Source organism: Corapipo altera, unplaced genomic scaffold, assembly GCF_003945725.1.
Source record: "Corapipo altera isolate COAL_440 unplaced genomic scaffold, ASM394572v1 343, whole genome shotgun sequence".
Lineage (NCBI taxonomy): Eukaryota > Metazoa > Chordata > Aves > Passeriformes > Pipridae > Corapipo > Corapipo altera.
The window spans coordinates 6,113,032-6,133,015 of NW_020884913.1; the positions used below are offsets into that span (position 1 = coordinate 6,113,032).

The 19,984-nt window shown below is 44.1% G+C and overlaps 1 protein-coding gene across 8 annotated transcripts in view; it reads left to right on the top strand.

The window, feature by feature from the left end:
* Positions 1-19,984, top strand: part of UNK (unk zinc finger) — a 46,572-nt gene that overhangs the window by 21,575 nt on the left and 5,013 nt on the right. For 3 of the 8 annotated variants that reach the window (XM_027654280.1, XM_027654272.1, XM_027654275.1), the window contains exons 4-15: positions 462-592; positions 723-858; positions 3,012-3,129; positions 4,070-4,154; positions 5,977-6,119; positions 7,420-7,467; positions 8,355-8,555; positions 12,742-12,810; positions 13,476-13,650; positions 14,757-14,858; positions 16,343-16,531; positions 19,414-19,595. In XM_027654280.1, coding sequence (XP_027510081.1) covers positions 475-592; positions 723-858; positions 3,012-3,129; positions 4,070-4,154; positions 5,977-6,119; positions 7,420-7,467; positions 8,355-8,555; positions 12,742-12,810; positions 13,476-13,650; positions 14,757-14,858; positions 16,343-16,531; positions 19,414-19,595 — 1,566 coding nt within the window. In that variant the 5' untranslated portion in view covers positions 462-474. The remainder of the gene's footprint in view (positions 1-461; positions 593-722; positions 859-3,011; positions 3,130-4,069; positions 4,155-5,976; positions 6,120-7,419; positions 7,468-8,354; positions 8,556-12,741; positions 12,811-13,475; positions 13,651-14,756; positions 14,859-16,342; positions 16,532-19,413; positions 19,596-19,984) is intronic. The other 5 variants (XM_027654274.1, XM_027654278.1, XM_027654277.1 and 2 more) reach the window with 5 other exon arrangements.

Sequence of the window (19,984 nt, forward strand, 5' to 3'; positions counted from 1 at the left end):
GACCCGTGTCTGCCTTCCCCTTTCCACATAAACTCACGCTTTGGAAAGCAGCGCAGGGAAAAGAGGGAGTGGAGGTTGGGGCTCTCTGTGGAAAAGGTAATTTCTGTACCCAAATGAAGAGTGAGGTGATTGAAGGACAGTACTGCTTCAGCATGAAATGGAGTGATGATGAAATATCCCTTCCTAATAAGGCAAATCTACAAAATCTCTAGGGAGGATTGTCAAAATGGGGGAAGGGATCACACTTTGGAATTTCATAGGGGGGTCAAAATAGTGCATCTGGAATTCCCAGGGAATTAAGGGGTTTTTTTATTACAGTTGCTGTTCAGCTAAAGATATTCTGACAAAAAATGCGTGACTGAAATGCACCCACTTAGGAAATGCCCTAGTATGTCAGTTTTGATGCACACGTACCTGACTCTTCATCTACTCAGTCTGTTCATTTAACTCTGTCCCCAAAGGGAGCTTCAGGCCATGGAGGCTTTGCAGAATGGTCAGACAACATCTGAAGGAGGCATAGAGGGTCAGTCTGCGGTCGCTGCCAGCCATGCCATGATAGAGAAAATACTCAGTGAGGAGCCAAGGTGGCAAGGTGAGTGTCACTTAGGATCTGTGGGGCTGGCAAAGTCTGGTTTCTCTGGGGTGCTTGCTCCTGTCAAAAGCTTTTGTATAGTAAATACAGATTGTGGTCATCTCCCACTGACTGGTTGCTTGTTTTGCAGATACAACGTATGTGTTGGGAAATTACAAGACAGAGCAGTGTAAGAAACCCCCCCGGCTCTGTCGCCAGGGTTATGCCTGTCCCTATTACCACAATAGCAAAGACAGAAGAAGAAGTCCAAGAAAACACAAATACAGGTACTGTGATCCTGGATATGCTACTTCCCAGCTGAGTGGTGCAGTGTATTGGAAATCTGTGATGAAGGAGCCAGGATTTTGACCGCTAGATAGTTGTTTTTAGCGTATCTCCAAGGCAGGAGATGTGATGGACTGTTATTTCTCACTGGGAGAAGGATAACAAACTAAACAAGGAGTTTTCCTGTATATAGGAACCAGTATCTCTAACAAATGAATTGTTAATCACGTTACAATTCTGATTTTACAGCAAACAGACCTGTGTCTGGCTTCCCCTTCCCACATAAACTTCTGCTTTAGAAATCAGCGCAGGGAAAAGAAAACAAAAGGAAGTTTTAATCCCCATCTAGAAACAAACTCACACAACAGTGTTTTCATGGTAAAGGATTCGGAATCATCAGGCTGCTTGTTATGTGTGCCTGGTGATGGGGATCATGAGGCACGGGGTGAGCAGGACTGTAGCTGGACATGCATTCCTAACCAGCTGCTAAAGACTCTGCTTTTGAGGCTCCAGGGTGTTCTGTCACTCAGCTGTCGCTGGATTTTTCAGCGTGCTGTGTCTCCCTGAACGCATTTCATCCAAATTATAGGCCCTCATTTCCTCCAACACAACAGAGCTTTTGTTGTGGTCTCAGTGGGGCTTTTCCTTAGTTCCTTTTTGAAAAACATAGGAGCAGACCAGAAAGCCAGGAGAGAAAATACCATGGATGTTCTCGCTTCCCTTCCCCACCCCCAGCATTCACAGAAATTTTTTGAATTGGCACTGAAATTCTGTATTTAAAAATTAAACAGACAGAGACCAAAGGAACGTTAATCCCAACACTTTCAGGAGGAACAGGAACACTAAGGCAGTCCTCAGGCAGCAGCTGTGTGCTTTCTGCCCCTGCCTGAGCCCTTTGGGAGGGGAAGAGGTGAAAGCTTCTCCCCTCCAGATCTCCACTCACTCCTGTGTTTTCCCCACCCCCAGCTGATGTGGCTCCTCTCATGCCGGCTGTGCTGGTGCTGCTATCTGCTTCCCTCTGCTGTTGTTTGAGGGAATGGTTAAGAGCAGGGGAAGTAGGTCACGGCAGAAATTCAGATCTAGAAAAAAAAGAACTGTTCCTGTATGGGAGAAAGAAAACGGACTTGCCTTTTCCCCAGTGACCTGACTCAGCCTCTTTTCCACATGGCCACACTATAAACCTGGAAACATACTGCTGTAAGGGTATTATGTGTTTTAGGATTAGCCAATTAACTTCTTAGCTTTCTATGAAGGTGCAGTTCCAAAACAGAAACCAGACCCAGCGTCTCTGACACTAATCACATCAACTGTTAATATTGTTAAGTTGTGTGTGTTGGTTCAAGTTGTGTTCTGTTTCAAATAGAGAATTAAGCCATGTTTCTTTCATTGGGAAACTGGAAGAAGGGGAAGAAGATGCAGTAGCAGCTGGGTGGGGGCTGGGGAAGCAGCAGCCAAGCAGATTGTACAGCTGAGGGTGGGCAGCCAAACCTGCCCCCTGATCAGCCCCTGCCCCTATACATCCTATGTAACATCATAGGATGTTTGGCTTGGAAGGGACCTTAATGATCATCTAGTTCCAACCCCCTGCCATGGGCAGGGACACCTTCTATTAGACCAGGTTGCTCCAAGTCCCATCCAACCTGACCTTAGACATTTCCAGGTATGGGGCAGCCACAGCTTCTCTGGGCAACCTGTGCCAGGGCCTCACCACCCTCACAGGGAATGATTTTTTCCTTGTATCTAGTCTAAATCTACTCTCTTTTGGATTAAAGCCATTACTCTCAATCTTGCCACTCCAGGCCCTTGTCCAAAGTCCCTCTCCAGCTCTCTTGGAGCCCCTTTAGGCACTGGAAGGGACTCTTAAGGTCTCCCCAGAGCCTTCCCTTCTCCAGGTTGAACAACCCCAGCTCTCCCAACCTGTGTCCATAGTGGAGGTACTCCAGCCCTTGGAGCATCTTCATGGCCTCCTCTGGACTTGCTCCACCACGTCCATGTCCTTCCCATGTTGGGGACCCCAGAGCTGGATGCAGCTCCAGGTGGGGTCTCAGGGCAGCAGAGCAGAGGGGGACTCACCTCCCTCCACCTGCTCAAAGTAATGAAAGCACAAAGCTCATCTGTGAGTCTGATGCATTCTCCTGCTGCCTTATTTACACAGATCTTCACCATGTCCCAGTGTGAAACACGGAGATGAGTGGGGAGATCCCAGTAAGTGTGAAAATGGAGACTCGTGCCAGTACTGCCACACTCGCACAGAACAGCAGTTCCATCCAGAGGTACAGTAACCTCCTTGCCCCGTTTGGTAGTTGATAGAAAAGCCAAAAGCATGCCAGTCTTATGAAATAAATTACTGTGCCAGGTGGGAGAACATGTGGGCTGCTTGTAGTGTAGTCCTGGGATACAGAGAAACTGCGTATTGGGAGTAAGCTGATATTTAGCTGCTTGACAGATTTTTGCTAGGTAGACCACATGGGAGGAGGTAAGAAAAGTGGGGAAAAACTCAAGTGTGAGAGCAGTCTCATGTATGGGGCCATTAGGAAAGCACGATGTGGGTCTGCACGTGAGCGTACGGCATCTGTTTCCTTGAGTAAAAGCTTGTGGTTGATGATGATAGCACTGAACACTACTGAGCTCTTGGTTGTCAGCATGCCCAGAGCATTCCAATATCCTCACAGAAAGTGTAATTAAGACCTTTTCGTAGTCTGCTTCATGTTACAGTGTTGAAAAGCTTTGTTGGGCCCGTATCGGCAAAGTAACCATTGTCACCGCCTGTCAAACTGGGGGGAAAGGGAATAATCCATTTGCTACAATCATTGTCAATGGTTTGTTATTTTCCTTGCAAACATGTGGCTGGAACTTTCTGTGCTGTCATCTGTCAACTGTTTCCTACCTTTTGCCATTTGTAATATTCATGGAGCTTCCAGTAAGACTGGGGGACTTCACCTTTGGGTGAGCTGGTGTGTGGTGGGTTGGTCTTTGGGTGAGCTCTAGCTGTGATGGGCATATATTGGTGTTTCCAGAACTCTAGTGGGTTTTCCTTTCTTTGAAGCAAAGCACTGGTCACCCTGAGCTCTGCTGGCCTTTGCACCTTTTATCTCTGTCCCTCTCCCTTGCTGTTGAGTTTCTTCATAGAACTTTTGTACCTGGGCTGGTGGTCACTGTTATTTTCTGTTCATGTCAGTTGTCGGGGTTTTTTTTGTTTTCTCCCATTTTTAGATCTACAAATCCACCAAATGCAATGATATGCAGCAGTCTGGCAGCTGTCCCCGAGGACCCTTCTGTGCCTTTGCACATGTAGAACGTACGTGGACTACTTCTCTCATCTTTCATGGGTATTTGAGCTGTGGAGAGCTTCTGACCAAAACAGTTTAAGATACAGGGCTGCAAAACCAGAACTTCTGTGAAGGTTTTTCAAACCAAAGTGTTAACTTTGATAATTTCTGTAAAACCATGCGAGTGTGGAAGGTGTTGGCAGAGCTGGAGGCAGTAGGTACTCTGTGGGACTTGACCCTTAGCTCACTGTCTCTTGAAGGATCTCCCTCTGTTCCCTCTCGCCTGCTCAGTTCTCTGTGTCAATTCAGGAAGATGGAAATGGACAAAACTGCTTCTCTTCTGTGCATGGATGAACTGTACCTAGATAAGCTGCAAAGTGTGCTTTAAAAAGCTGAGGGTAAAGTTGCTAATTGTAGATAATATATTGATACATTAAAAAAATTAAATACTGTTTTGCTATTTATGAAGTTTTACTTAGAGTTTAAATCTTTAAGTCAGGTTGAAGAAGAAAAATATGCAGCTTTTTTCCTGCTTTTCCTTAAATCCTCTTCTCTCAGTAGCTCCCTGATTTATTGGGCATTATTTCGATCCTTACTTTAATCATCTAGTGATGCTGTTTTGATTGTGGGAGTTTTGTATACAGGTGGGTACTAACATTCATAAATAATGGTTAGTTCCTGTCCTATGGCTTCTTCTTGGTTTCTACACTCCAATCTCACTGCTGACTTTGCAGCAATTAGAGCAGGTTACTCAGAACTCAGTAGATTGGCTCTGATATACTGACTCACTACATGGCCTTGAGAAAATCTCTTTGTTATTTGATTATCCTTTGTAAATGAGGGAATTAGTAATTGCTGCCTTTGTCAAGGAATGGGGAGAGTAAATTCCCTACAGGTTATACAGTTCCTTTTATAGGAGGCCTTGTTGGCAAGCAGTAATTATAGCTGGAGCTGTGGGCTGTAATCGCCCAAAACACAGGAGTGCAACTACACAGTGTGATCCAGCAAGCTTTACAGAATGAAATCTTGATAAAGGAACAGTGTTTTGCAAACTTCCTTTGGTATAATGTAGTGTTTTGATTAGGGATGCCGTACTCCTGAAAATATTGCTGCATTTGATATTGTACTACGTAAAGGGAGAGTAACATTCTGTGGCACTTTGGTCATTCCAACCTGGTTATTTCTTGTGCTGTCTTATGGAGTTACATCTTTTAGTCCTTCCTTAGCCAGCTGAACACTGAGGGCCTAATTCAATTAAAATATCTGCTCCAGGCATGACTTTTGCTGATTATTGGCAAGAAATGTGTTGAAACCAGCACTTCAAAGATACTGCAATACAGGTGTAGTGTCAGTTCTATAACTGTTTCTGTAAAGATGCTGACTCGTGTTAGATGTAAATACTACAAGTCTACAGCATCTTTACCTTCTGAGCCACTGACACTTTTTTTTTGGTAATGGTTTGTACTGAGCACAGATGGAAACTTAACTCCCTCAGCTAATTATAATGCACCCGTCAACTTTATGCCTAGCAATGAAGGAAGCTCTGCTTAGTTCAAGAGAGCTGAATGAATAACACACAATTCATGCAGGGAAGATAATTTTGGAGCAGCATTAATGGACTAAAGAGCAGCACAGTGTATCTGTGATGGCAGTAATAATGTAAGGAGCATTAGATGAGTGGTAGCCGTTTGCCAAATAAGGTTTCTCTTTGTTTCTACACTTACAAACAGGCGCTTGTAGAATATTTTTTTCCTCTGAGGAGTATCTAGGTATTCTTGTTCCTAAATGTCTTGTGCCCCACTGCAGTTTTACAGCTTTGAGTAATGTTGCCTGTGCTTATATCCCTTGCAGAGCCTGCCCTCAGTGAAGATCTGCAGCAATCCTCGGCCGTGTCCAGCCCCACACAGCCAGGACCAGTGATGTACATGCCGTCGGCAGCTGGGGATTCTGTTCCAGTCAGCCCTTCCAGTCCACATGCCCCAGACCTTAGCAATGTATGTAGCCCTGTGGAGAAGCCTTGTCCATAGTCTGGGTTTCTCTGAGTCACTGTTCCTTCTCCCAAGAAGACAAATCTTAACTATACAAAAGCCCAAAGGATATGAGATTTTCCTTCTACTTCTCAGCTCCACACTTTTTAGAGGGATATGGGATTTTTTTTTTGGAACATACATTCAGTGGCTTTAGTATTGTCCTCTCACCTCCAAAGTTTCTAAGCCTTCCTTTCTGTGCAGAGTTTGTTGATGTACTTTCAGGAAAGTGGAATATATCCGCACATGAAGCCCAACTCCTTCCTGTCTGAGGTACATATTGGGCTTAGTTTCCAAGTCCTTTAATTAAGGGCTGTGAGCCAACAACCTCTAAAGTACATAACTACAATTGAGTTTGTTTACATATGTAATCTCAGAGGCTTAGCCTGTGTATATTGTGTTGCATTATAGGATATCCTTAGTTCCCTCCCTCTCCTACTGCTGGGGATAGCTAAACTCTGAAATATGTTTAAGTGATGCCCCAGACTGTTGGTAATACTTTATTTTAGTTGTCCATACAAGAAGGGAGATGTTTAAATGCTGAACAGATACTCACAGTAAGATAAGAAACCCATGGAATGCAAGTCTGCATTTTTACTTAGGTTTTTTTTCTGTTTGTTAAGTCTTTCTTGTTTGCACTGCTCTTGATAAGGTGTGCAACCTTTTCAAATGGTTGGTAGAGGTTTTGAGGAGGTAAAATGACACGAGTTTAACTCATTTGAAACTGGTCAGAATGGGGTGAACTCATTTAGGACCTCTGTTTTATCTTATTCCCTCTGTTTTAAAAGAGAAGCTGAGTTTGATTTTATTGGTGCCAAAGCCAACATAACAGTTCATAGTTGTCCTGAATTTGATTGCAGCTAGAATTCCAAACAGATCTTGAAAAGTCTGGATGTAATATTGTCTCTTAGTAAATAACACTGTGGAAAGCAGTAAAAACCAAAACCCCTTCATCTTATGAACGTATCATCTAAATTCTCTGAAAGCTGCAGAGGAGTTGAAGATATCTCCTACTTATTAGACCGTTTAGGTCTTTTCTATCTCAGGCTCTTAGTCTTTTAAACAGTCTTTCCTAATCCTTGGATATGTGCCAAATGGCAACACATGTCTGTCTGTGACTTCATCACTCCACAGGGCATCTGCATGTAGCTTGCAAACAAATATGGCTTTGCTGGTGATCATTTTACATGATGAATTAATCAGAGAAAAAAGGTCCCTGTAGCCGCCAGCCTCACGTGGCCTGTTCTGTTTTGTATTTGTACTGTAGGTGTGGAATAAATCAGGAACTCTGCCAACTAGCCCCACCTCCACCACAGTGAGTAGTATCTTTGCAACTGTAGGGAAGCGTGGACAGCAGAATGTCTGGATAAAAATAAACCCAAAACATTGTAGGCTGCTCCTTTTTTTTCTTTTTTTTTTTTTTCTTCCCCTAATGCCAGCCCAGACTGTGCCACATTTGAATCTGTGATGTCTGGAGCACAGTCATGCTTGTCAGTGCAGGTGAATAGTTTTTTGTCCCAGAGAAATGGGATATTTACATTGATCCAGGTGGACACGTTCTCTAGATCTCATCTTACTGCTGTCTGTGGCTTCATCTACAGTGCAAAACTAGCCTTATTGCATGTGATTGTGGTCCCTGGTATTAGTCCAAAGAATGGAACTGTTGGAAATCATTGAGGTTTTTTTAATGCAGCTGTTGATACAGCTTTAATGTCTGCATTAAAGCTTTCAGATTTCCAACTGGAAAGCAAAAAATACAATATTACACAATAGCTCAGATATGTTTGGTTGTTCTGACTGCCAAAGCACCTTTCCAGGTTCCACACTACTACCCAGAGTCAGACAGGATCCACTGTAGCCTAAGGAAAGAGAACAGAGTTATGGTCAGGTTGGAAACTTGGATCAGTCACATCTGAGGCTTCAAAAAGGATAAATGTCATTAGAGCTGTAGATTGGATTTTACAAGACTGCACTCCGAAGGAGCGACAGTAAAACCATAATTGTGGGACTGTAAAAATCCAGTGGAGCTTTTCCCTGTTTTTTTAATTACTGTTTACTGAAAGCTTGTGTAGTTTTGTTGACTGTCAGTGTAATCGGTCTGCAAACAGTGAAGTGAATTGAGCCCTTCCATGGGGTGCCTCTCCCTTTCATGTCATTGCTCCTGGCTGGCTGTACTTTCCTGACACTTGTTCCTTCTGTTAGATTCTTTGTAGGAACAGCAGTCTTGGAAGCCCATCTAATATATGTGGGTCTCCTCCCGGTGCCATTGGAAAGCCCCACAGCTTGGAGACCATTGGTTTTCCTCCAGACTCAGTAACAGCAGCCGGCAGCTACAAGAAGGCACCGGGGTTTGAGCGAGAAGATCAGGTGGGGGCCGAGTATTTGAAGAGTTTCAAATGCCAGGTTAGTAGGGAATATTGGCTGGAAGAGCTGGGGGGATGAGGAAGAATGAGAGATTGCCCAGTCTAGCTTGATTGTGTTTTTATTTTCGATGGAATTGAAGTGGGAAAGCACTGTTCTCATGTGCATTTCCAGATCTCTGCTGTTGCTTTCAGCCTCCCTTCCAGCCCCTTTCATCTTACATCCATTCTTGTCTGCCTTGCTGCCATCACACACTCTGTTTTGTGGAAGTGGAGCTGCTGCTTGTTTTCCCAACCCCTCACAACTCCTGTCCTGTGTTGACCCTCAGTAGCTTCCCACATCACTTCTTGGTCTTTCTGTTTCCATATTTAGGTCCTTGCCAGGAGTTGCTGTTTCTTTTGCTGTATTGTCTCATTGTCTCATCCTTCCTTCTCTGTTCCCACTCCAGACTCTTACCTTGACCTCTATGACTTGGTTTGTCTTCTGTTTTCACTGTTCATTTTTCTGATGTATTAAAAATGTCATGTTAGTTGTGTCTTGCCTCTCTGGCCTTATCATTCTGATCCTTGACTCTCTCCTGTGGCTTCTGTATTAAATTTCAATTCCTCATTCTCATTTGAAGAATCCTCTGAATCTTACCCAATCCATATCTTTTAATGACATTCCCTCTTATCCCTTTTGGATATCCCAGTCTCACCTTGCTGCTTCCCCAGTCTTCTTCCTGGTGTCATGCCTTATTCATAGTGCTCCCTAGGTCTCTTCCATCTCTTTGCCACACATGAGCTTCTCCACAGTCAGCTTCTTACTGTGAATTTGTTTTCTTGATGTTACAATGAATAGTTCCTCTGCACCATCCCTTCCAACCTGAGCCCAACCCAGAGCTTCGGTCTCAGGTTTTATGTCTCACTGGGTTTGTAATTGTAATAGAACAACATCTTGATTTAGGGGGAAGGGAATAGTTACTTGCATGAGGAGGTGCCTGCAAAAATATCTCCAAGTTCTTTTGAAAAAAAAAAATATAAAAAGGAATAAGAATGCCAGGTCTGTGTTGCCTGAGAACAGAGATGACAAGAAGAGCTGCTTTCAGCCTGGCTATGTTTAAGCTCTTGTCTGTGCCATTAAAGAAGTCAGCCTTAATGAGTCTGTACTGCTGCTTCTGTATTGCACTACTGTGAGAAAACAGTGGAAATATCCCGTCCAGACAAGGTCTTGCATAAAGTAGTTGAATTTAGAAGCAGACTCCATGGGGTTTGTTTTATTTATTTTTACAGCTTTGGGAAAATATGACCAAGCTTTGCAGTAGGACCAAGTCTTGAACACTGTTTAGTCTAATTAAAATGATGCAGTGACAAATCCAGATTAAGCTATATGCATGTGTGCTCTCTTATAAATGCTTCCATTGTCTGGCTTAACGGGGATGTGGCTTAGGAAACTGCAAATTGATGCAACACGTCTTTGGGGGTAAAGAGCAGACCATGCTGTGATCCTGGCACTTCTCATGGGCACAGCAGCTTGTAACAGTTGTTTAGAAACAAAAGAAAAAGCATGTCCTCATTCTCTGTGGCCTCTGCTGCAAAGGAGGAGTGAACCCAAAGCTGAAGGACTGAGAGAACCCCTGTCTGCTGCCAGCAGAGGCAGAGTGCCAGGGAGGCCCTGCTTTGGAGAAAATGGGCAGCAAGCCTAAGCCAAGGAGAAAGGGGTTGGAGCATGAATAGGACTTTTAAAAGGAGGGGCAGAGGATGAGCATTTATATCTGAAGTTGGATCTGTGCTACAAAGATGCTTTATTCACATAGCTTCTTAATTATGTGGCTTTAATTAAGCAAAACCTGTGTTAAATGACTGGAATAAATAGCTATTAAGGTATAGACAGAAGTAATCACAATTTTCTTATGCTAGCCTTCTACAGACAAAATTAGGTGTCTCATAAGTGTCCTGATTTAATTTTATTTTAATCTGTAATTACTTACTTTTTAAATTCTTCTGTAATTCCCTTTGGCTGCAGTGGGCACCAGAGATTCTCATGTACCCTGTAAATTGGACCACTAATTAGACATTTAACTTTGTCAACTCCTATATAAAAACGTTGGAGTCACTCTGGCTCAGCTCTGCAATGGGCTTGTCATTTTTCCTCTGTAGAATTAGTACAAATAGTTTCTATCTTATTAGAATGAAAAATACACCTTCTGTCTTAATAGATTCCACATAGTTTGTGGTAAGGCTGAGCCAGCAGTTAAAGCTAAAAATACTTTTCCCCAGTCCCAAAAGATTTAGCAAGCTGGAAAAATGCTGGCTGCACTGGAAGGACTTGAATGCCACGACCAGGAGGTGTTCCCAAGTCCTGACACACAGCACAGTAGGTTTGTTCCATGCTGGTCAGAAAACATTTAGTCTCACTCATAATTTATGTCCCTTGTCCTCTTCCCTGACTGCAGCAGAGTGAGCTGGAGAATTTCAGCCTGTCCTTTGAATTTTTGTCTCGATGTTTGCCCTTACTAATGTTATTCAGAGCTAAAGGAGACCGGCTTAGGGGTGACATTTGGTTTGCTCATGTTTTGTGAAGTCAAGGCAGTGGGAATTGGGACTAACATGGAAATGGGTTCACTTTTCCCCTCCTTAAAGGAAAAAAACCCCTTCCAGTATGACTAAACTGCAGCAGAGCAAACTCCCTACGTTGGCAGGAAGCCTCTCAGTGGGGGCACGGCTGTGTAAGTGCCTTCCCTTCAGCTGTGACGTCTGTGATAGCACATTTTATGTTCAGAGGAGTGTCAGGGGGGGCAGGGATGTGTTGGATAATGTAACAGGCGTGTTATCAGACACACACAGATGCACTCACGTAACGCAGCTCCCGCTCACAAAGGAGAACAAGCCCGTGATGGGTTCAGTGGCAGTTCTGCTGTGTGTAAACACACTGCATGTTGTTCAGGGAAGCGTGAGAGAGTGGTACCCACTGCAGAAGGATCTTTGTGTCCATATCTCAACTGCCTGGCTGCCAGGCTTTGACCTCCCCATCTGCCCACAGGCGTACAGCTGAGCAGGGAAAATGATTTAATGAAGTAAAACCAAAGGATGAATTCTTCCACTGCTCTTTCGCCTGTCTGGTTATGTCATCCCTCTCCAGCAATCATTTATCTTTGTCATGAGACTGTTTAAGCCAAGAAGTCAAGGCATATCACTTCAGGTCAGCGGGGTGTCTCGTGTGCTGCTGTTGCACATCTCCCTTCAGAGATGGTGCCTTGCCTGCATTTGGGATAAAAACCATCGTGTGCACTTTATGCCTGGAATATGTCTGTGTTTCAGACTGGGGAGGCTGGAGAGGGAGTCAAAAAGCAGCACTGACTCTCAGTACTTTTTTTGCTCCCTCTCTGTGCCCAGAGGCTGTGATTGATCTCCCTGTGCCGTGTCACAGCACGGGAGGAAGGGAACAAGGTCTGCAGACAGACCCTTACGCACTGACAGGCTCCTGAGGCCACTTCCTTCCCAACTGAGTTCCATCAGAACTGACTGGTGTTGCAAGGCAAGAGAACTGATATCCATTAAGGATATAGTGCTGGAAGGTCCTTAAACTCAATTTTTAGGCTGGATAGTGGAATTCTAAGTGTATGTTGGCATCGTCAACTTTTGCAATTCCAGACAGTCTTAACCTCACTTATGTTTTATAGCTTTGAGCTCTCATGTTAATGGATGGGGGAAGGATTTTTTATAAAATCAGTTTTAATGATGTTTTTTTGAAAGTTGATTAGTTATCACTGTATTTTACTTTTCAGTCCTAGCTGGGAGCTGGAAGAGTTTGGGCAAAAACGTAATCTACGGACTTTATTTTCCCCAAACTCAAAAATATTTACATAATTTAAAAATGTAGTATGCCTCCCACCATTTCTGGTCCTTTCTGGTTTTTAGATGCTAGTAGGGCTGATGAGTTAGTTATAGCAAGGCAAAATAATTCATATTTGATCTTGGTTCTTAGGATGTGCTTTGTGGTAGCAGGGGACTTAAAGCAGCACTGAAGGCAAATGTCATTGTGACAAGTCTTTGCATAACTCTAGGGGTGATATCTTGGTGTACAGAAAGCATAAATTACTTGGAATGTTTTCAGTTTGCTGTGCTTTCCCTCTCTCCAAATTCTCTAGTGCCTTGAGCAGACTGAGAGAGGAGTGGACTGTGTTTCCCATTTTAAATTTTGCTAAATAATCCCTCTGCTTATCTTTTGTTTTGTTTCTTTACTGCAGCAAGCAAAAATGAAGTCCCACTCACTGGAACACAGGAGCCAGGAGCAACCTTTGTTACAGCCCAAACAGGTATGGTACTGCCAGCAGGGCTCTGAACCAGCTCAGTGCTTCCACCACCACTGAGAAATCTCTGTGGATCCAGACAGCTCTGCAGGGAGTAAATAACAGTCCAGACACCATTAGGGGTGCTCAGCTGGAGGGATTACTTTATGAGGATGGGATGATTTGCTGGAGGTGTTATTTGTCAGTAGTTAGACCTGAATGAATTCAGGATGGATTCACAGGGCTGGACTGTGCTGGAGAGAGTCTTCAAATTACAGAAAATTGAGCTGGAATGGATCTCTGGAGTCATCTGAGTTCAAGGATTTGGCAAAGGGAATTTAATATCAGGTTCTAAGTCGTGTGCTGAACTGAGTGAGTGATTGTGTGGCCCATGCATGTGATTGCATGCAACCTGTGGGTCACAGGAGTTAATTCTGGGGCAGCCTGAAAGATGTTTAGAATACTGGGGGGAGGGACATGGAATGGAGACCAGTCGACAGAAATTAAAGAAAAGCTGTTAATCTCTCCCCACCCCCCAGCCCAGTAGTAGCAGTAGCCATCTGTCAGGTTGGAAGCAGGCAGGAAACAGGTTTGCTGCTGATCTGTGGCTCATTCCTGCGTGTTTCTGAAGGGGTTCTTCCGTAAAGATGTTTTATGTCCTTCCTCTTTCCCTTCTCAAACTCTTGTTTCAGGACATTCTGGGTATTCTCCCAGTGGGGAGCCCGCTGACATCCAGCATCTCCTCTAGTATCACCTCCAGTCTGGCTGCAACACCCCCGAGCCCTGCTGGCACCAGCAGCATTCCAGGCATGAATGCCAATGCCCTTCCCTTCTACCCAACCAGTGACACCGTTGAGTCTGTCATAGGTAACTTTGCTTTTTTTTGCTCGTGCTGGTAGGGCTTCCTCAGACATGGATCACCAGGTATGAGAGCTGGAATATCGTGGGTGTTCCAGTGACCTCCAGTTTTCTGTCTCTGTCAGTGCTGGCAGATTCCCAAGGCTTGTTCTGTGACTGTGACACATCTGATGTTTTCTGCAGGTCATTATGGATGAAATTCACCCACGGGACCAACTGAAGGCCTCTGAGCCACTTACTCAGAATGTCACATGGTTGTGAAGGGCCTTAGTTTTAGGTTTGTCAAAGTGACAAAGAGGTCTTGGACTAGGCAGGAAATCACAGGGGCATTTTTCCACAGTTACAATCCCTTATGTTCCAAATGACAGTTTTATAGCCAGGGCTGCCTCCAGGTGGATTGTAAGGACTTGCCCTTCATAGAGTGTAGGACAGAGGCTGACAGAAAAAGGAAAACATGAGAATCCAGAGAGTGGAGTCACTCTTAGATAGGTGCAGGCTTTTTGGTCACCTGTTTTTCTTTTTTCTTTTTTTCATTTTTTTTTAATTAAACATTTCTGAGGTGATCTCACTAATTTGATAAAAATAATAATAGAAACGAGTGGGCATGTGTGGGATGGAATTATATTGATCGTCATTAGTGATGAGGCATGTTCAAACAGATATAACACTTACAGGCGTTAATAAGGTTTATTTTACCCTATCTTTGAACCTCAGAGATGTTTTTCAGTGTTCCCTTCTACTTTTTGGGAAGGTAGGGACAAAGCACAAGCCAGACCCAGACATGCCATAAGCCAGTGTTCCTGCATATTAGAGACAGATAGATTTAGGAGAGCAGTTTGGGGAAGGCTTATGGGATCTGCTGTTATTTCATCGGATTTTTGTTTTCATAAAACATTTGGGAATACTTTGAGACAAAAAGAAATCAGATCAGGTAAAAGAACCTGAATTGAAAAGCTGCCCATGACTCTTCTGCCAAACAGTCTCAGAACAGGGCATAGAGTAGGGCCCTGACAAATAGAGAGTGCAGGCTCCTCTGCATGTAGGCTCTTTGGGCCATCCTATCTCTTGAAGTTGTTGGTCCTTTATAACATAATTGGTACCTCTGTGTCTGGCAGAGTCTGCCTTGGATGACCTGGACCTGAATGAATTCGGAGTGGCTGCCCTGGAGAAGACATTTGACAGCAGCACAGTGCCCCACACGAGTGGCATCATGATAGGTACATGAAAGCAACAGAGCTTTCTTTATCTTCTGCCAAGCAGTGTTGCCCAGTCACCTCAGTGGAGCCAGCCCAACCAAGCTCTAAAACCAGTCCCAAAATAACATTGGTTAAAACAGCAATTATAACAAACTCTGGCAACCCCTGAGCATCTTTGAAGTGAGAGCTTGCCCTTACTGACTAGCAGAGCTGAGTTGTTGCCATTGGGCCCAGATGTCTTGGGGATGTTTCTTGAGACTGAATGGGACTTGCTTGATTTTTTTTCTTTTTTTTTCTTTTTTTTTCCTTTTTTTTTCCTTTTTTTTTTTTTTTTTGAGTGTGTAAGTGGACTCTAGAAGGCATCTGATAAATTTAAAAACCAAAGCATAACAATTTGCATCTTAAGCAGAAAGTTCTCCCTAGCTGTAAGAGGAAACTCACTGACCTGGTAATGCCATCCATCTGTCACAGAGTGTCATCATGGTCTGCTGGTTTGATTCCTGTACTGTCTGTCTCATTTTGATACGTGGAGGTAGGCTAAGGCCTCTTCTGCCTGTCTCTGATGGGTGTCCAGGGAAGAACAAAATGTCTCGTAACTTTCTGGAAGTGGTGGTAGTTTCTGGCCGCCCTTGCTGTGTAAAGCAGGTGTTTGAACGGGAGCAAACTCTGGTTGTCTGAAGGTTTCCAAGGGAACTGCCGTGCCTGGAGCTGTGGAGGTAGGAAGGGAGCTGTGAAAAGAGCCCTAAAGAATATCACTTCCACTTCCCTGCCAAAGGTTAGAGCCTGATCCGAGGGTTTACTGTACCTTCTGCTGCCAGCCCTGCTTCTGCTGCTCCCCATCTGCAGTGCCTTAGGGATCCTCCTTCTCCTTCTGTTCCCATCAGGGCTGGTGTTACCTAGTGATCTTCTGAGAAAGGAGCAGGGCTGAGACCTCCCTTAATCTGTGTGGCAGGCAGACTAGCCTCCAGTGTAAGGGAGGTTGATGTCTTTTGAGCTTAGGCTTTCCTTTATTTGGGTTTTTTATTACTGATAGATCCAGGCACTCGGGTATATCTGAACTACCTAAAGCTAGGCACTGATTTTTAGTGATTAAGATCATGACTTCACCTGGCATGACAGTCTTCTCATTACAGGTTATTTGGAAGCATTAGAGGCAGAGATACATGTTTTAGCAGTGAATTTTTTGTGACAGAGTGTTTTACCAAATTCATCTTCTCTAGGCTGACAGGGACTGAACTCTGCTCAGGAAACCTTCTGTTGCTTTGGCCAGTGAAAGAATGATCCATTCAATCCTGGAGGGTCTTAACCTACGTGGGTCGTGGGATGGCAGCTTCAGTGCTCCTCTTAAAGGCCGAGAGGGCAATAAAACATGAGGAGAAGTGGAGGGAATCCCGAGGGGCTTAGGGAGGAGAAAGGGAACCTACCGCCTTCTGCTCTGAACTCCTGCCCTGTGCCCACACCTCATGGTCATACATAGCCATCCTCTCTGTGTGTTCTTTGTCCAGGTGGGAGTTTGCTGCAAAGTTCTGCTCCTGTAAATATCCCCGGGTCCCTTGGAAGCTCTGCCTCCTTTCACTCTGCCTCTCCTTCTCCACCGGTCAGCCTCTCATCGCATTTCCTCCATCAGCCCCAGGGACACTTAAGCCAATCAGAAAACACGTTCCTGGGGACATCAGCTTCTCATGGATCATTAGGTAAATGCACAGTGTGTGTGTCCCCATGTACATGCCTGTCTGTGCCATGTAAGTATTTTCTTTTAAGTTAGCTTTAATTTTAATGTGTTATTTCACTGCTGTCATTTGTATCTCTTCTTCCCATGAGAACAGCAATGGTACTAGAAGCTGCTTTATGAAAAATCAGCTAATACCTTGTGAGCAAGGGAGCAATTCCCTCTACTTTCACTGTTTCTAGGCTGAGAGAAAGGGGCAGATAGGTTAATTGACTTGCTCTGATGATACCTTTCAGGGAAAAGATCTCTGCCTTTTCCTGACAGCAGTTCTGTGCTGAGACTTCATATAAAGCTCAGAGCTGGGTCCTCAGCTTTGCTTAGTTAAGGTAGGGATTGCAGTTTGCCTTTGGGGCTGCTTGTGGGTCAGGTTGGTGCTGGAAGCTCTAGAGCAGGCTTGGGGCATTGTAATTTTTCTGTTTGATGCTCTGCACCAGTTTTGCAGTGTGGACTTCTCAAAAAGTTAATTTTCCAGCTTTGTCCCCTTGGCTCCTTCCCCCCCTTGAGAATCTCTTTCCTGTATGAGGGAGTGAAGGGAGGAGAAAGTGCTTTGGAGCTTCAGCTGTATCAGGAAGAACTGGGAACTGAGGGAACAAACTGTTTTGTTATCAAGACACAGGGTTGCCATGAGAAATAAAACTGTTTGGGCTCCAGGCTACAGTGACACCAGTTCCACTCATTTCTGTTAATAACAGTAAATATTAATTCTCTCTATTGATGCTAGACATAAATGCCTCTTCAAATTTGAGATACACTTTAATCTTTAATATTCAGCTTAACCTAATAAAACGATTACATGCTTTTGTAATCTATTTCAGCATGCACTTATCTGTGTAACTGCATCCCTTGTTTGCACAGCCCAAACCCGTGTTTCCATGCTTGTCATTGCTGTTTGTTTGGCTTTAGCAGCTTTTACAATTACTGTAATAAGAGACATCAGAGGGCATCTCAGCTATTAATTAGGGTTGAGGCTGGCTGTTTGTCCCCGTTTTAGTAAGGAAAAGAAAAATTGCTGATAAGGCCTGTTTTTAATTTCAGAAGAAATAAGAATTATATTTTATCTTGACTATGTATTTATGGAAATGAAAAGCCAAAAAAAATGCAGGAGATTCACAAATGCATTTTAATAATTTATTTATAAGAAAAAGGTTAGATATTTTCCTGAAATACCGGTTGGTGAGGTTTTGAGAAGATATATAAATAATTACCTAGCAGTTGGCAATCTGGAATCTGTCTGTTCCATGTAAATTACTGAATGCACATAAGTAACCTGTAGAGTGTGTAGTTATTATTTTTTTTTGTATTGCAATTGAGTTAAAAATACCTAGTCCTGGGCTGGTTTCCACTGTGCTGATGCAAAATGCACAGAGAAGGCATTCCTGACCAAAGAGGCTTGAGACTTCAGATGTGAAATGAGAACAGCAGGTGGAAAGAGAGAGTAAAAACAAATTGCAAGATCAGCTTGATCAGCATTATGGCAGAATTTGTGGCTTACCAGCATCCCATTTAGTGCTAGATTCCCATTCAAGAAAACTGGAGTTTAAAAACCAGAATGTGAGTCCATTAAATGGAATTGAATGGGGTTCCATTAAAACTTCTTGCTTTCAACTGAGCACCCTTCAGAGCAGCTGAAATGATCTCTGGTAAGTGGCCTGAGCCAGCAAAGATCCTTTGCTGCTCTGCTAAATGAGTTGTTAATGTGCCTTGAGCCCCTGGTGAAGACAAGTTACTATTTTTCAGCTGCATTTTTGTAACTATTTGTGTCTTGGCTGGTACTAAATGGGAAGTCGGTGGTGGTGGGTTAGACCTTGGTGAGAGGCCGTTGGCTCCAGGGCTCACTTGCAGACACAGTTCAGCTGCTCTAAGATCAGAATTATCACTTGCAACTTAATTTAGGAATGTTCACAGCCAGTGGTGAGCACCATAGCACGAAAATGATTCCCACATCAGACTAGAGCAAACTGTGTGGGTAAGAGTCCCCACTCTGCCTCAATATTACCTTTTCCTACTAGTTCTCCCCTGAGTACAAGGTGTAGGTAATTCATTTAAGTGAAAACATTTTTGTTATTAAAAGAGTACAAACATTGGACTCAGTGGAAAAATAGCTAGTTTTGTCTACACCTGATTTCCCACTGCTTTGTCTCCTAAACCTTGAATTTCTTCCCGAAAAGGGAATTTATTTGAACAAGCTAAAATAGGGAGGTGGTTAGTCAGTCTTCTCTGATGCTATTCACTAGCTCTGTGCTGGAACTCTGCTGAGGATGAAGCTGATGTAGATACTCTTGTCTCTCTACCTTTTTATAAACAGGATTTTCCAGTTAGTTCTGTTTTTTGCACGTGGAAACAGTGATGACTTGGAGCATTTTCATGCCACTGTTTGCAAGTGAGACTCCTTTTCTAAGCCCCAGACTGAGGAGCCAAAAGCAGAAGTTTCTTAGGGTGCAGTGTGAGAGGAAGCACCACCTGGGCTGTGTGAACCAACTGTGGTGGCTGTGCTGCATGGAATAGTGGGAATGTAGTAGCAGGTCAGGGGTTCTCCTGTGAGAAAGGGGATTCCAGGTGATCGTCAGCTCTGCTGTAGAATTGATGCTTCTAAAAGCAGTCTGATTCAGGAGTTGCCTCCACTCAGTATCATGGGTCCTCCACTAAAGATGAGGTTTAATGGTGTGAAATTTCCCTATAAAGTTCCTCTGTGATGGACTCTGGGGTCCTGGGGATGAAACTGATTCTTAAGGTGAACTTTTTATCCTGTTGACACGTTTTTGAATCCTGGATTTCACAGGGGTAGGGAGGAAATGGGGAAATTGCCAGCACCTGTGACATAACCCTCTCTATTTCCCTGTGAAACAGGTTTAAATGGGATGAACAGCAGCATATGGGAACACTTTGCTTCGGGGAGTTTTTCGCCCAGTACCTCACCTGCATTTCTGTCAGGTCCAGGTGCTGCGGAGCTGGCACGGCTACGACAAGAACTGGATGAGGCCAACGGCACAATAAAGCAGTGGGAAGAGTCTTGGAAACAAGCCAAACAGGTACTTGGGCAACTCCTGGGAACAGGGATTAGGGAGTATAGAGTAGGAGGGTGTCAGCCTTTCAACAGGAGTCCTCCAGACCCTGAGGTGATGGATAGAGCTGTAGGTTTTACAGATTCTCTTCAGCATTCTTCTTCTTTCCCATCCCTTGGAAAGGGGGGCTGAATCACCGTGCCTGATGTGGTTCAGGTGCTGGCAGTGCAAGGCCAGGTGTCATAACAGATGCACTGAGGCACTTGACAGTGTCTCAGACCTGCCAGTTGACTTTGATCCATGGTAATTTGCCAGCATGCAAAGTTCATCCCCTGAACGGTGTACGCCAGATGTGTAGGACCACAGCCCAACCAGATGGGATGTCTGGAATGAGCAGAGCCTTGAAGCAAAGCTCC